Source organism: Vombatus ursinus, unplaced genomic scaffold (genome assembly GCF_900497805.2).
Source record: "Vombatus ursinus unplaced genomic scaffold, bare-nosed wombat genome assembly UNPS02014812.1, whole genome shotgun sequence".
NCBI classification, from domain to species: Eukaryota; Metazoa; Chordata; class Mammalia; order Diprotodontia; family Vombatidae; genus Vombatus; species Vombatus ursinus.
In genome coordinates, this window is record NW_020954590.1 from 13,546,914 (window position 1) to 13,561,274 (window position 14,361).

Sequence of the window (14,361 nt, forward strand, 5' to 3'; positions counted from 1 at the left end):
TATGAGACAAAAAAAAATAAGAATGAGAATGAATAGAAAAGGAATGCTCATGGGGACTTAGAGAGAGTATCTTTTTGCGTTGAAGTGAATTAATATAAGTATAAACAAATACTAAGCAAGTTTAGTTGCATGGACATTCAGTGTTAAGTGTTTAGTAAAAATTTTAACTTAAAAATAAAAAAAAAGAAATGTAGCTGGTCTTTTCCAGGTCGATTGCTTGCATTCTTCTGTAACCTGGCAGTCACCCAAGCCTGGGGAAGCTGAGTTATACTTAAAAAGACCCAGTAGTAAATGATTAAAAACACAGGCAACAGGTAACATTGGCTTCAAATGGGAGCAAGATTTATTAAAGATTAATCTTTGCTAAATATGTTACAAGCTGCAGAGGAAGAGGCAGCTGTAAAGTAGAGGAAATGAGCTTTCTTTCTTTCTTTTTTTTTCTCCCTTGTAAAATTTGGCCTCAGAGATGATGTTTTCTTTCAAAGGAAACTGGGTGACAATTTGGCTTCTAATAACCTGAGTCTCTGATGTTAGGGCCAAATCCTCACCTGACTTTCCATTTCAGTGGAGCTGAAATGCATGAGAAACTCCTTTTAAAGTCAATTGACTAGTTTACTTTTACAGAAATTCGCCATAAGCAGGGTTTGTGTCTCTTTAAAAACAAGCAAGCAAGCAAACAAACAAAAAACAAAACAATCAGCCAATCCCAAACGGTTCTGAAAAACCAAGGCAAGGCCCTTGCTCAGAATCCTTCCCAACAAGGGTGATGTGTTTGCTCTTGCTGAGATTTGGCCCTCAGTGACATCTCTCAGTGACACTTCTTTAGCAGATGCATTGTGATATTCTTCACTGCCAGCATTGTTTCTGTGCATGTTGGCTTGATCAGAGACTCTGGAAGCAAAAATCCAAAATGCCCAGTGTCACGCAGTTCAAATGCAAATGCATAGGGTATTCCATTTTTATAAGCCCAATCCATTGAACTGCCAGAGCTCACATCTGAAAGAAAAAAATGATTAGCATGGTTTATGCTTTTCTTATGGAAGAGCCTGAAAGATTTTCAAAATGATACATGTCCCTGTTTACTAAGCTAGTAATGAATCCTGACAATCTAATTTTCTTGAGAAAAGTCAAGCAATACTTCCTTGTTCTCAAGAGGGAGCAGTCAGCTAATTTTTTGACTGAAATCTTTGTGCTCTTACTTTAAGTAACATTTCTACTCATATTAAAAAAAAACCCCACACATTTTATTGATGCTTTTAAAAAAGCACTGTTACTTCCTTGCATGGCATAGTGAATGCAATGCTGGTTTAGAGTCAAGAAAACTGGGGTTCAAAGCCCACTTCAGATGCATACTTGCTGTGTGACCCTGGGCAAGTCACTTAACTTCTCTTGGCTTAGTAAAATGAGGAGGTTGGGCTGATGGCCTCTAACATCCTTTCCAACTTTAAATCTACAATGTATAATCCCAGTGCCAACCCCTGACCCCCAATCTTTCCCTGAAACAACAGTGAAACAAAAACCAAACCAAAACAAAAACCCGAACATTGTCCAGGTCTGATATTGTATGACTCATTTTGGATGTATAGATTGCCATCTGTCTGCTAAATGGCACTACCCATGTTTTTCTACACCAAAGTTACTCACAGAATCATCCTACTTTTTAGGTGTTGGCCAGTTTCGAGATAGAGGTGGTAGCATTTTGTGAGGGTGATGATTCAATGATTGCTGCTTTTCAGCATCTACTTTAGCTAAGGATAAGGCTAGGTTGCCATGCTTAGGGTCTCTGTAGGTCAGAGACTCATTGTGGCTACAGGGGCCACAAGTCAGACACCTGAAGATACATCACTGTGCTGCTGTGAGACATCTATGTCTGGAGCAACAGCTTTTCCGTTTTCAACCCAAGAGGCAATGAGGTACAGTGGGAAGGGCATGGGGTTAGAGGACCAAGGGCTGAATCCCTTTACTGCCTGTGTGACCTCATACAAGGCACTTTGCCTCTCTGGCCTTGGGTTCCTTACATATAATACGAGGGATTTGGACTTGATAACCTCAGAGGTCGCTGTCAGCTCTAAATCTGTGATACTATGAGCCCTATAAATGCCATATGCATGCTAGCTATGCATAGCATAGCTATACTTTGATTGGGAAGATAATCTTTTTTTCTTTTCTTTTCTTTCTCTCTCTGTTTTTTTTTTAAGTGATTTGCCCAGGGTCACACAGCTCGTAAGTATCTGAGGTTGGATCTGAATTCAGGTCCTCCTGACTCCAGGGCCAGTGTTCCGTCCACAGAGCCAACTACCTGCCTTGGGAAGGTAATTTTTACATAACATTTTCCTTTTTAAGGGTTTTTAAAAAAGGGTTTTAAAGGGTTGCAGTGATGGTAGGCTAGGGTGGGAGTGGGGAACATAGCTTTAGGATGACCACCATTCAAAACATTTGTCTCGGAGTGAGAAAAACTGCTCTCTAAATAATTGGCTGTCAATGTGAGGCCAAGTACATTTGACATTAATGTAAACTGACAAACCTTTAGGGTCATGTGCTCTTCAGGGAGAAGAAAATGAGTAGTGAGACTCAGAGCAAAAAGGGTACGATGAGGACATCTAATCACGAGTTCTTAATACTCATTCCCTTTCCCCCAGATGACCACACATAGATTCATGTGCATAAGTGCTTTATCTCCTTACAAGTAAGCTTCTTGAAGTTGAAGACCATTCTGCTTTTTTTTTATTTTGTTTTGTTTTTATCTTTGCATTCCTATACTCTTGAATGTTTCATTTGCTTAATAAGTGTTTATCTGATTGGACTGAACTCAAGAGAAGTCAATTCTATTTTTTGTTGTTTGGTTGTTTTCAGTCCTGTCCAACTCTTCATGACCCCATTTGGAATTTTCTTGGCATAGATACTGGAGTGGTTTGCCATTTCCTTCTCCAGTTCATTTTACAGATGAGGAGACTGAAGCAACCAAGGTTAAGTGACTTGCCCAGGGTCACACAGCTAGGAAGTGTCCAAGACTAGGTTTTACCTTAGGCCTTCCTGACTCTAGGTCCAACACTCTATTCACTGTACCACCTAGCTGCCCTCAATCATATTACTCAGAGATTTTATAAATAAATCATTATAGACCTCTCTCTCTCTCTCTCTCTCTCTCTCTCTGACTCTTTCTCTCTCTCTCTCTCACACACATATGCACAGACACTTGTATATATGTATGTATTTATACATATACGGCATTTTTCCAAGAGGATTTCTGAACTGAATTTTTGATGCATTTTAGAGTCATAAAAGATAAGTATTTTGGAGCTGGAAAGGATTTTAGGGATCACCTAGTCCAAGAAGAATTAGCTGAGGCTTAAAGGGGTTAAGTGACTTGCTTAATGTCACACAGATCATTAGAGCAAGACTACAAATCTAGCTTTATTACCATCACATTATACCTCATTCAACATTTTCTTATTTAAGAAATAGTCTCTTTACCACATCAAACAAAATTTCTATTGCTGCAGCTGCTGTAGGGATGTAGAATTTCATAAGAATGAAGGGAAAAGCATGAAAACAGAAGGAATATTTTCCTAAATGCTGGGATATTTACTCAGTGATCTTCTCATAGCAGGTTTTAGGGCAGTTCAGAAGAGCTCCACAAGCTCAACTGAATGCTCTCTGCAGTTATAGGATCTTTGTTCACTTTCCATTCATTACTGCATAGATTATGCTCTGCTTTGAAGTTGTTTAAATTGATAGGGGGAATTTTTGTCAGAATAATACAAAACTCATCAGATATAAACCTTTTTCTCCCTCCTTAACTAATTCAGCATCTTCAAAAGTCACTTGAAGAGGCATATAATTCTCCTTTTCTAAGGACCAGTCAGTTAAAAAACCAATCCCAGGATATTCCCACATGATACTTACACATGGTGCTTGATGCAGGCCCATGTCGGTAGCGGACCCCATATGCGGAATGCAGAGCAATAACGGCGTTATAAGCTGCAGATTCCTGTGGGTGGAAGAACATTAGAATTTCACATTACTAACCTCATTAAGGCTGGAACCTTTAGATGTACTGACACACTTAGGATTCATGCTTCAGCAGTTACCACTACAAGATATATTATGATGATATCAAAGCCTGAAATCCTAGAAAAACAGCAAGCTTTGCCACCAAAAAATGTTATGAAGTTCTTTCTTATTTGAATTATCATAGCTAAGCATGCACAAAGTCCTTGCTGCACAGGAATTAAATTCCTAGAGCACAGTTAGAAAAGTATTTTTTGAGTGACCTGGTAAATCTGGGTCATACTGGTACATGAATATAGAACTGACTTTTCTTTACTAAGGGAGAAAAAGGAAGACTTCCTCTAAAGATCCATGGTAAACCAGCAAGAGAATCAGGCTAGGAAAACTATCTCTATAAATTACAAATGGATTGACAGGACCCTCCAGGAGTAAGGGACAGATCTTTTCTTTGTTTTTTGTTTTTGGCCTAGACCTATGAAAATGAAATCATTGCTGTGGGGAACTCTTGGTGTTAGAGCTTCCTTCAAACACAAACAACTCTTCTGTAATTTATAGTCTTAGAAAGAGCTGACCGAGGACCAGAGAAGTTAAGTGATTTCTCTGTGGTCACAGAGCCAGCATGTGTCAGAAGTAGGACTTGAACTCTGAAACTCTAAGTCTTCCTAACTATGTCTCACCACCTCCCAGGGAGTCCACAGTCCATCTGGGCTCTGAAACATGTAGCAGAACTATGCTTTCAAGCATATCTAAGCAAGGATGAAACATTTGAATCATAGAGAAGACTGTTTCTTTTTTTTTTGTTTGTTTATTATTTTTAGGCAATTGGGGTTAAGTGACTTGCCCAGGGTCACACAACTAGTAAGTGTCAAGTGTTTGGTCTGAGGCTGGATTTGAACTCAGGTCCTCCTGACTTCAGGGCCGGTGCTCTATCCAATGTGCCACCTAGCTGCCCCGAGAAGACTATTTCTTACTGAGCAGATAGGTAATAATTGTGCTACAGGTTATGAAATCAAAATGTGTGTGTGTGTGTGTGTGTGTGTGTGTGTGTGTGCTCATTTCAGAATTGCCCCCCCCCGGGGGTAATCTTCTACTTTCCAGCCAATGGCCTTGATGAGAAGTACAAACTGTGTTTCTCTGCAAATTCACTATCAGTGCTAGTGGTAGTACCAAAAATAAATCACAGAAATGCTAAAATCTGGGGAAAAACTAGCAAAGTTACTAAAAGATCCTAATTGTGTGTAATTCATCATTTAAAATATTGTAAAACAAATGGTTTCAACACAGAGTTTAGTGGAGGTATTATGTGTCAAGTTAGAGGAAAAGAGTCATGTTGATACCAGTGAATAGTCCTCTGGTTTCAAATCACCGCTGAATAATTTAATACTTAAATTGAACAGCCACTGGCAACATGGTATCATTTGTTGAACTGGACAAAAGTGTTTCTGTCTTCAATTCAAATAGACAGGTTTAATAATTGCCTACTAGGAGCAATACATTGTTATGGGTATTGGAAGATGAAACAAGACATAGTATACTTGTCATTAAAGAACTTACAATGTAGGAAGGGAAATAAAAGAAATACATAAATAACTATAACGTGCCTCTAAATATGACAAATGCAAAGCATTCAAACAGAGCATTATGAGAGATCTAAGATAAGAGAGATCATTCATACCAGAGGAATCAAGCAAGGTTTTGTGGAAGATGGGATATATGAGCTGTGTTTTGAAGGAAGGGAAGGATTTTAACATGTGGAGAAGTGGGGAGATAACACTGGAAAACAATGTGCACACAGGCAAAGAGGAGGAAAAAAGAATGAAATGACTAGGGAGTCAGCCAACAAGCATTTATTAAGCAGTTACTATGTGCCAGCATTGCGTTAAGTGCTAGGGATACAAAGAAAGGCAGAGTATTTGTCCTCAAGGAGCTTACTTAATGCTGGAAATATAATGTAAATAATTAGCTATATACAAGATATATACAGAATACATGGAAGATAATTTCAGAGGGGAGGGCAATTTGCACCTGGAGAGATTGGGAAAGGGTTCCTGCTGAAGATGGGATTTGAGCTGCCTGGATAGAAGGCAAGGTAACTAAGAGTTGGAGGTGAGGAGAGAGAACATTCCAAGCATGGAGGAAATCCAGTGGAAATACATGGAGGTGGGAGATGAAGTATTGTGTTTAAGGAATGGCAAGTAGGTCACTGGGGGTGGATTTTAGAAGCATGAAAAGAACAGTCAGGTTTGCCAGAGAGGGGGTAGTATGTCATAAAGGAAGGGGAAGGGAACAAGCATTTTTTAAGTGCCTACTATGTGCCAGGCACTGTGCTTAGTGTTTTACAAACATTTTCTCATTTGATCAGGATAGAAAGGTAGGTTAGAATACATTAAATTGGTGTGGGGTTGTTTGGAATGAGAAATTTGTATTATATTAGGTAAGTATGAGGAGGCAACAGAGATTTCTGAGTAGAAAGATTGTGTGGTCAGACCTATGCACATTAAGACAATTACTCTGGCTACAGTATAAAGGATGGAGACAATGGAATGAGCATTGGATTTAATGGATTGAACCTGGGTTCAAATTCTGGCCCTGCTTTTTACCATTTCAGACTTATATTTCAGCTCATTTATCTCTCTGGGTCTCAGTTTCCATATTTGTTAAATGATGGGTTTGGACCATCTGATCTCTAAGGTCCCTTAAAGTTCTAACCCTTATGAGCCTATGACTAGAGGCAGGGAGAATAGTTAAAAGGATATTCATTAGCCCAAGAATAGTTAATGAAGGCCTGAATTTTGGTTGTGAAGGTGGGAAATAGAAAGAAGGGAATGGTAAAAAGAGAAATTGTGAGTTAAGGTTGATGTATCTGGCTAACTAATTGGATGTGTGGGGGGGTGAGGTTTTCCTGCTTTCTCTCTCTCTCTCAGCTCCAATCCATACTCTATTAACCTGCCAAATTGATATTCCTAAAACACAGATCTGATAGTGTCACTTTCTTATACAACAATCTCCACAGAATTACTATTTCCTCTAGGAAAAAATGCAAAGTTCTCTATTTAGCATTTAAATCTCTCCACAGTATGACTTCCATCTTCCTTTCCTTTGTTCTCCTTTTTTAAAATGAATTTAACAATCATCAACAACTACAGAAATTTCAATAGACGAAGGAGAACAAATAACATAATTGCATATGAAACCAGGAGCCTCTGTTGGGTATAACTTGTTTTAAAAGTGTATATTAAATTTAACAACGTAGCAAAAAATTTCTATGTCCCTTTCTGATCTTTTTTGTTTTCTTCTGTATATTTACAACATGTTTTATTGATAGTCTTTTCTTTTTTCTTTTTCCATCTCTACTGCTTTTCATTAACTTCCTCCCTCCTTGCCCCCAAGCTTTCATCTACCTATTCAATCATTTTGTATTATACCCCTCATGTACATTCTGTTCTCAATATATGATATTCCAGCTCTTTCCTTTAAGGTTTTATATAGGCTATACTCCATGCCTAGCCTGTTTCTCCTTCTTACCTCTGCCTTATACAACCTCTCACTTATTTCAGAGGACATCTTGGCTGCTACTTCCTACCTGAGGCCTTTTCCCAACCTCCTCACTTGTCTATGCTGTTTCCCTCTTGAAACTATTTAGCCTTATATTTTTTTTTACTTACTTTGAATTTACCTATCTATGCACATGCTGTATCCTCCTAGGAGAACTCAAGTTCTTTGAAGGTAGGGCTCTTTAATTCTGTCTTTGTATCCTTGTTGCCAAACACAGTGCCTGGCATATAATGAATATGTGTCAAATTAAATTGAGAGGGAAGGCTCAAGGATGACTCCAGGGACTTGAACTTTAATCATTGGGAGAATGATGGTGACCTTGAGAGAGAGAGAAGGAAATAGGAAGAGAGAAAGATTTTTTTGGGGGAGAGATGATGAATTCAGTTTTGAGTTGAGTTTGAAGTGACAGAAAGGTGTGATTAATGAATATAGCTATATAAATCCCTGGGCTATTTTTCAGCAGTTAGCCAGTGTGTTATAATAGTTACAAACATTGTAGATCATTGTATTTGTCTTCAGGATTTCCCCACACCCCCTAAACCACCATCACCAACAAAAGAAATGGAGACCCATCTATGACTTTGGTGGCTAAGTCCTAAAACACATAGAGGTTAAGTGATTTCTGCAGGGCCACACAGGTATTGTGTAAGATATGAGTTTTGGAAAAAAAAAAAAAGATATGAGGTTTGATCCCAGTCATGCTGCCTTTATAGTTTGGAATTAAGGATCGAAATAACTATATATCTCAAGATAGCTATGAACAAATTAAGTCCCATAACAATTAAAAATCATTAACCTGAACATACCTTGTCTTGATTGAACACCAGAGACTACTATCTCTATGGTGAATGAGTAGTGGAAAAATGTTTAATAAGACACTGAAGGATGAATGAAGGAAACAAAGGGATGGCAGAGATGTGTGAACAATATTAAAGCAGGAAAAAATGAGATTTTAGGATTATAACTCTAGCTAGAAGTAAAAGGGACCTCAGTTTCATCTAGTCTAGGGATTTTTAGCTTTTTTTTGTGCCCTGGATCCCTTAGGCAGTCTGGTGAATCCAATGGATCCCTTTTCAGAATAATGTTTTTTAATGAAGAAAATAAAATATACAGGATTAGAAAGGGAGACTAAAGATTTTTGAAAATCAAGTTGTAATTTCCCCTCCTAGAATTCCATCCACGAATATCCAAGGGAGGAGGTAGTCTTCAGACTCCACCTTAAGAATTCTTAATCTAGTCTAACCGACTCATTTTACATATATAGCTCAAGGGAAATTTGAGATTAAGCAAAAGAGATTAAGGACTTGCCCAAAGTCATACAAGTATTCTTTTAAGAGATGTGATTTGAACCAAGGTCTATGAACTCCAGAGCCAGGGTTCTTTTCACCACAGCCAGGTGAAAATAAACATAATAGTGTAGACTCTTGGAGATAAGAAGCTGGACTCTGTAGAAGGAGATTTGAAGGACTTGTATAGAGAGTTTATTTTCCATGGGGTCAAATGATGAAAACCAAAAAAACCCCTGTATTAACCATTGTAGAGCCATTGTAATGAGGAGCTCTGGATCTTGGCCAAGGTTAAATATGATAAAACAAAATGTCTTTAGGATTAATATTTTATAAAGATAAAGCCCACTTGGGTATTTGCTAATAGTTAATAGGCAAATGCTAATAGTTAAAGTACAAAGGCTATTTTTATTTGGGCTTTTCTAATTAAGACAGTATAGTGGAGTCTTACTAGAACAGTATCTTTGGGATCCACAGCTTAGAGGTAAGCTTGCTTGATAGGGAATTCCTTTTGATACTTGAGTGGCTAAGTCCCTTTCAATGGACACAAAATAGACACAACTAGGACTTTCAGAAAGAAGATCATGGGGGAGGTTGCAAGGGAGCCTACCTCCTTAATATTAAAAATGTGCCTATCAAAATGGACCTATTTCACACTGAATTTGCCTCCATTGTTAGCAACAGTAGAGGCTCCTATGTCATAAATATACATTTCTTAAAGATCCATTTTTAAAAACTCAAAGTACTTCTATGCATAGGAGTTTCATTTTTATATGTCTAGGTTTATAGATAGATGTATCCAGGGATTTGGTAGCATTTACTGAGTAATTAAATCTTATTAATTATAATTTACTTTTAATTAATTACAATTGCATTATAATACAGTTACAATTATTTACTCAATAAAATTAATTACAGTCCTGGATATGTGACAGAGGTTATAAAACTAATCAAATCCAGGCTGACCTTTTTCTCAAACTTGTGATAAGAATGCAAATAGGTTGGCAAAGCACATGATTATAGTTAAAATCTGTATTAAAATCAGAAAAAGAGCTACAAAGCCCACTTTACTCCCTGCTGAATGCACTTACACAAAACCAGATACACATACATATACACACAAAGTCAGATACTTACAACACAGCTGAAATTGGGAATTTTTGCATATTTATAAGAGTAGGGGTAGAGCAACATCTGTGCATAAGCATGGAAGGAGAGGTAGGCTCTGATGTGCTTCCTGCGTTTTCGGAGAAAGTGAGCTACGGCCTTCACCTCTGGCTCAGATTCAGGAAAAGGCCCACAGTATGTATCGTCACAAGGGTGAAAGGAAGCCCCTTCATCTACAAGTTTGGGAAAAAACACACACAACAAAGGGGGTAGGGCACAGAGAAACAAAACTTATCATTGCTATGGCACTATTTTCTCTTTTATTTTCAGAAACAGTTAACACAAAGCAATTCATCCAAGTTTTCACCTCCAAGAAAATTAACAGAGGACAAAATTTAATTCCTCATGCGTAATGCAGTGGCAGTCCTAATGGTGACTAGCTACTGCTTTCCTTGTTGATATAGTAGGAAGTAGCCATTCTATTAGCTGGTTGGTCTTTTATTAGAGAATAGATTCTTTTGGGGGTGACAAAGGAGAAAATAAATTCATCTGATGGGGTATCTTGTAAGTTCCAAAACAAACCTGGAATATTCGGGATGAACCAATTCTACAAAGCAATCAAACTAATTCTCATGGTGATAGGTCACTTCCTGTTACAGAATTTCAGAGCCTAGGCATCATAGGATAATAGATTCAGAGCTGAAGGAAACTCAGAGAATCTCTAGTGATAGAGAAATCACTACCTCACAAAGAAGTTTGCTCCACTTTTGTACTGGTCATTATTTGAAAGATCTTTATATTGAGTCAAAATGTGAATCCCTATAACTTCTACTAATTGGTCCTAGTTCTGACCCACTATGGATGCAAAGGATTAACATTTTGGGAATAGGAACATAGAAAGTGGATGGTTAAGGGCAACTCAAGATTAGAGATTAACAGGGAAATCAGAGGGCAAGGAATGCAAGAGTGGAGGACAGCACATTGTTGAACTGATAAACTGTAATGGAGAGAAGCTTAGGGAAATCAGAGTTCAAAAGGTACAAGAGGACCAGATTGTGCCAAGAGTATAATATATTTAGAGTTATGGTGGGGCCCAGTATGTCCTACTTTCTGGACTGAAAGTGGAGATGAAAGCCAAGCAGACTGAAGAGGCAGCTCAGATTTACTAATTGTTGATTATCAGATGTGACTGTATGTATGTAGGGATCAATACTGTAATAGAGCTGTTTCTTCAGAGTGGTCTAGTTAGAGCAATTTCAAGTTTGATTGTGATGAAGCCACTTCCTTTAGTGCTATATAAATAAAATGCTTTGAGAGACTTTGAAATTCTCTGATTTAAAGGTAATATCTTTGTTTTGGCAGTATTTCAATTTTTCTACAGTCAGTAACACTCGCATTTCTACTTCTTCCATAAAACCAGATCCTCATTTTGCATGACAAAAGATAAATTATGAGTACAGTTGGGGTTTAACTGGAGAATGAATGGGGATAGACCTTTAGGGTCCATCCTATGGAAGATGGGCTAAGCTCCCCAAGGAACTTCTGGGGGGCACATGTGATTCCATGATGAAGGGTTTGGGTGCTTTGGAATAGCAAAATCACCCCTGATTTTGTCCATTTGTCTTGTGATGGCATCAAGTGATATTTGTATCAAGAAGATTGCCCACGGAGACAGAAGAGCTCCCCACTCTGTAGAATTGAACAAGGAAGACAACTTCCAATTCTGTTCTCTTCTTTTTTGTCTTTGTAATGTATCTGGTATATAACTTCTTCTCCCTGAATATCTCATGAGGGGTTGGAGAGGGACATCTTTCACTAAACCATAGAAATGACCAACTACTGGCATATGGCAGCCTGCACACAGCCTTTTAACAGTAAATGCTGCAGAAGGAAGCATACAGGGATTGGATGGAGAGTCTAGTGGAGGTTAAAGTCAATCTAGTGGAAGCTAACATTTGGGGGGAGGGCACAAAAAAGGAGTAATATAAGCATATTTTTCAAGATGGCATGGTTTTTGAGAAGCGGTGGTAATGGGTTGGGGGCACAATTCTCATCAGTGTAGAGCTCCACATCCATTCCCAGTGGCTTCTCCCTGCTTCTCTGATCTTGATAGCCTCAGCCCTTTCTGGGACTGGGTGTCTTCTAAGGTGGGGACAGTGGTGTGGGGGCCACAGGTTGAGTGGAAAGAATAAGAGTCATAGAAGGTACAGCAGGTGAGGAACAAATAGCAATGTAAGGGTTTGCTATCTTATGATGATGGAAAAAAATCTTATGATGGCATAGGCAACTTAGAGGAAATAGATAAATCATTACAAAAAATAGAAAACAACCAGATGAACAGAACAAGAAATAGGTTATCTAAATAATCTGTTATCAGAAAAACATGGCAATGACCTTCAGGGAAGGTGTTCCCCATTGACTTTGGAGCCTTTGTTTATACCAGAACATGACTCTGCTTCTCTAAGCAACTCCAAGGACATAAATGAGTCCTAAAAATAAGTGACTATAACAAACCACTTTTAAAATGTCCACTTTGTTTTCAAGTAACACCTATTATCTATGAGAGTAAGTTTGCAGTCCAGTATTCTTTACATATTATAATTCTGATATTTTGCCCAAACTTAGAGTAGTAACTTGAAAATACCTTACCAAATGGGAAAACTCTTAAAAGGATACACAGTATTTAAATTTGGACTTGAACTGGGGTGATGGCAATATGAGTATTAAAGAAGAAATAGCTCAAAATATATTTTAGAGATAGAATTCATTGGACTCAGCAATTGATTGGATTGAGAGAGGAGAGGGTCAAAGATAATTTTGAGGTTTCAAGGCTGAATCACTGGGGTGATGGTGGTGAGACTCTCAACAGAAATGAAGATGTTGAGAGGATATACAATAGTTTAAACATATGGGTATTCAGGTAATTAAGAGCAACTGCTTACCTGAAGGAAAACTGCACATTTGATTGGGAGCATGGGGAACAAAATCTCTGACAAGTCTTTAAAAAGACATCAAAAGGGGATGCCCAGTGTGATTATTTTCTGGTTGTTATGTAAAACTGAAGTGTTTCTGGGGTAGATACTCGCAAAGACCCATTCTCATCTTATCCTTTTGCTTTTGCCCTGAAAAGATAGGGCTGCTATTTGTTACAAGGAGAAGAAAGTGCTTTAAGAAGGGATTTCTGCAAAGTGATACAGCAGAGATCCAGCAAGGAGAGAGACACTTGGTATGAGCTGGTATATTGAGCGAGATCTGGCTGTTGAGAGAGTCAGACTGGGAAGAAAGGCACACAGAGAGGAACAATAACTTCAGGAGGCCCTTAAACCTTTGAAAATAGACTCTAAGTAAGCAGGCATTTTATTTCTTCACCACAAGTTATATAAACTGTGTTCCAATGGGGGAAAAAAGTCAGCCTTGGGCTCATTTAATGATGTTGTCTGATAAGCGCGTTAGGCACTGAGACACTGCTACAGGATATTATGTCCTGGTTTCAATCTGTCAGTGCTGTTTGTCACCCATAATAGTCCAACTCTGAAGGGTTAGCTATGCAGAACATAGAAAGGGCATCAGTGTTAATTTAAGTAATAATAATTATAATTATGATAGCTAGCATTTCTAAAGCATTTTCTCATTTCATTTGATCCTCATAACTACTGTACAAGGCAGATGCTATTATTATCCCCATTTTACAAATGAGGAAACTGAGGTAGAGAGAGGTTAAATGACTTGTCCAGGGTTACATAGCTGTTGTCCTTTATTTTCAAAGAGGACCAATGACATCATAGGATGATGTCTTGACTTGCTCACGAATTGGAATTAAGTGAGGCGGAGTTGAGCAAAATCATCAGCCTCTCTTTTTTTTTTGAGTCATTGAAGTCTAGTGGCAGGACAAAAGTCAAGATGACTGGCAATGGCCTGGGTTGCAGTGGATGACCTTGGCATCTTTGATGTCTGACCAAGCTCTAAGGGTTTTAGCTGCCTTCATGGCCATTGGAACAAATTGCTCTCATTCACTCAATCTGCAGGAGGAAGTCTTCACATGCTGAGGATAGACATCCCTTAACTCATCCCCTAAGTTGAGGTTTTGACCCTCAACCTGGTTTAGACAATGTGCCAAGATGGTTTTACTGGGGTATGGCCACTGTGCATGGTTACATAGCTAGTAATATCTGAGAGAGGATTAGAATTCAGATCTACCTGATCTCAAGACCAGCACCCTATTCACTGCACTGCCCAACTGTAGCATTACAATCCTTATGTTTAAGTTATATTCTTGACTGATGAGTATTTCTGAAATACAAAAAAAGACTTTTATGTTCTACAGAAAATACACTGCTTCTGCTTTATAGGTGCCAAATAAGAAACCTTTGGAGGCTGGTCTAAATCTGGCTTCAGGCATATT

General features: G+C 38.3%; 1 protein-coding gene across 1 annotated transcript in view; it reads right to left on the reverse strand.

Annotated features, from left to right (window-relative positions):
* Positions 1–808: 808 nt before the first annotated feature.
* Positions 809–14,361, reverse strand: part of LOC114054294 (carboxypeptidase A6-like) — a 328,051-nt gene continuing 314,498 nt past the window's right edge. The window contains exons 9-11 of the mRNA XM_027877497.1: positions 9,990–10,192; positions 3,907–3,991; positions 809–996 (exon numbers count right to left, since the gene is read on the reverse strand). Coding sequence (XP_027733298.1) covers positions 809–996; positions 3,907–3,991; positions 9,990–10,192 — 476 coding nt within the window. The remainder of the gene's footprint in view (positions 997–3,906; positions 3,992–9,989; positions 10,193–14,361) is intronic.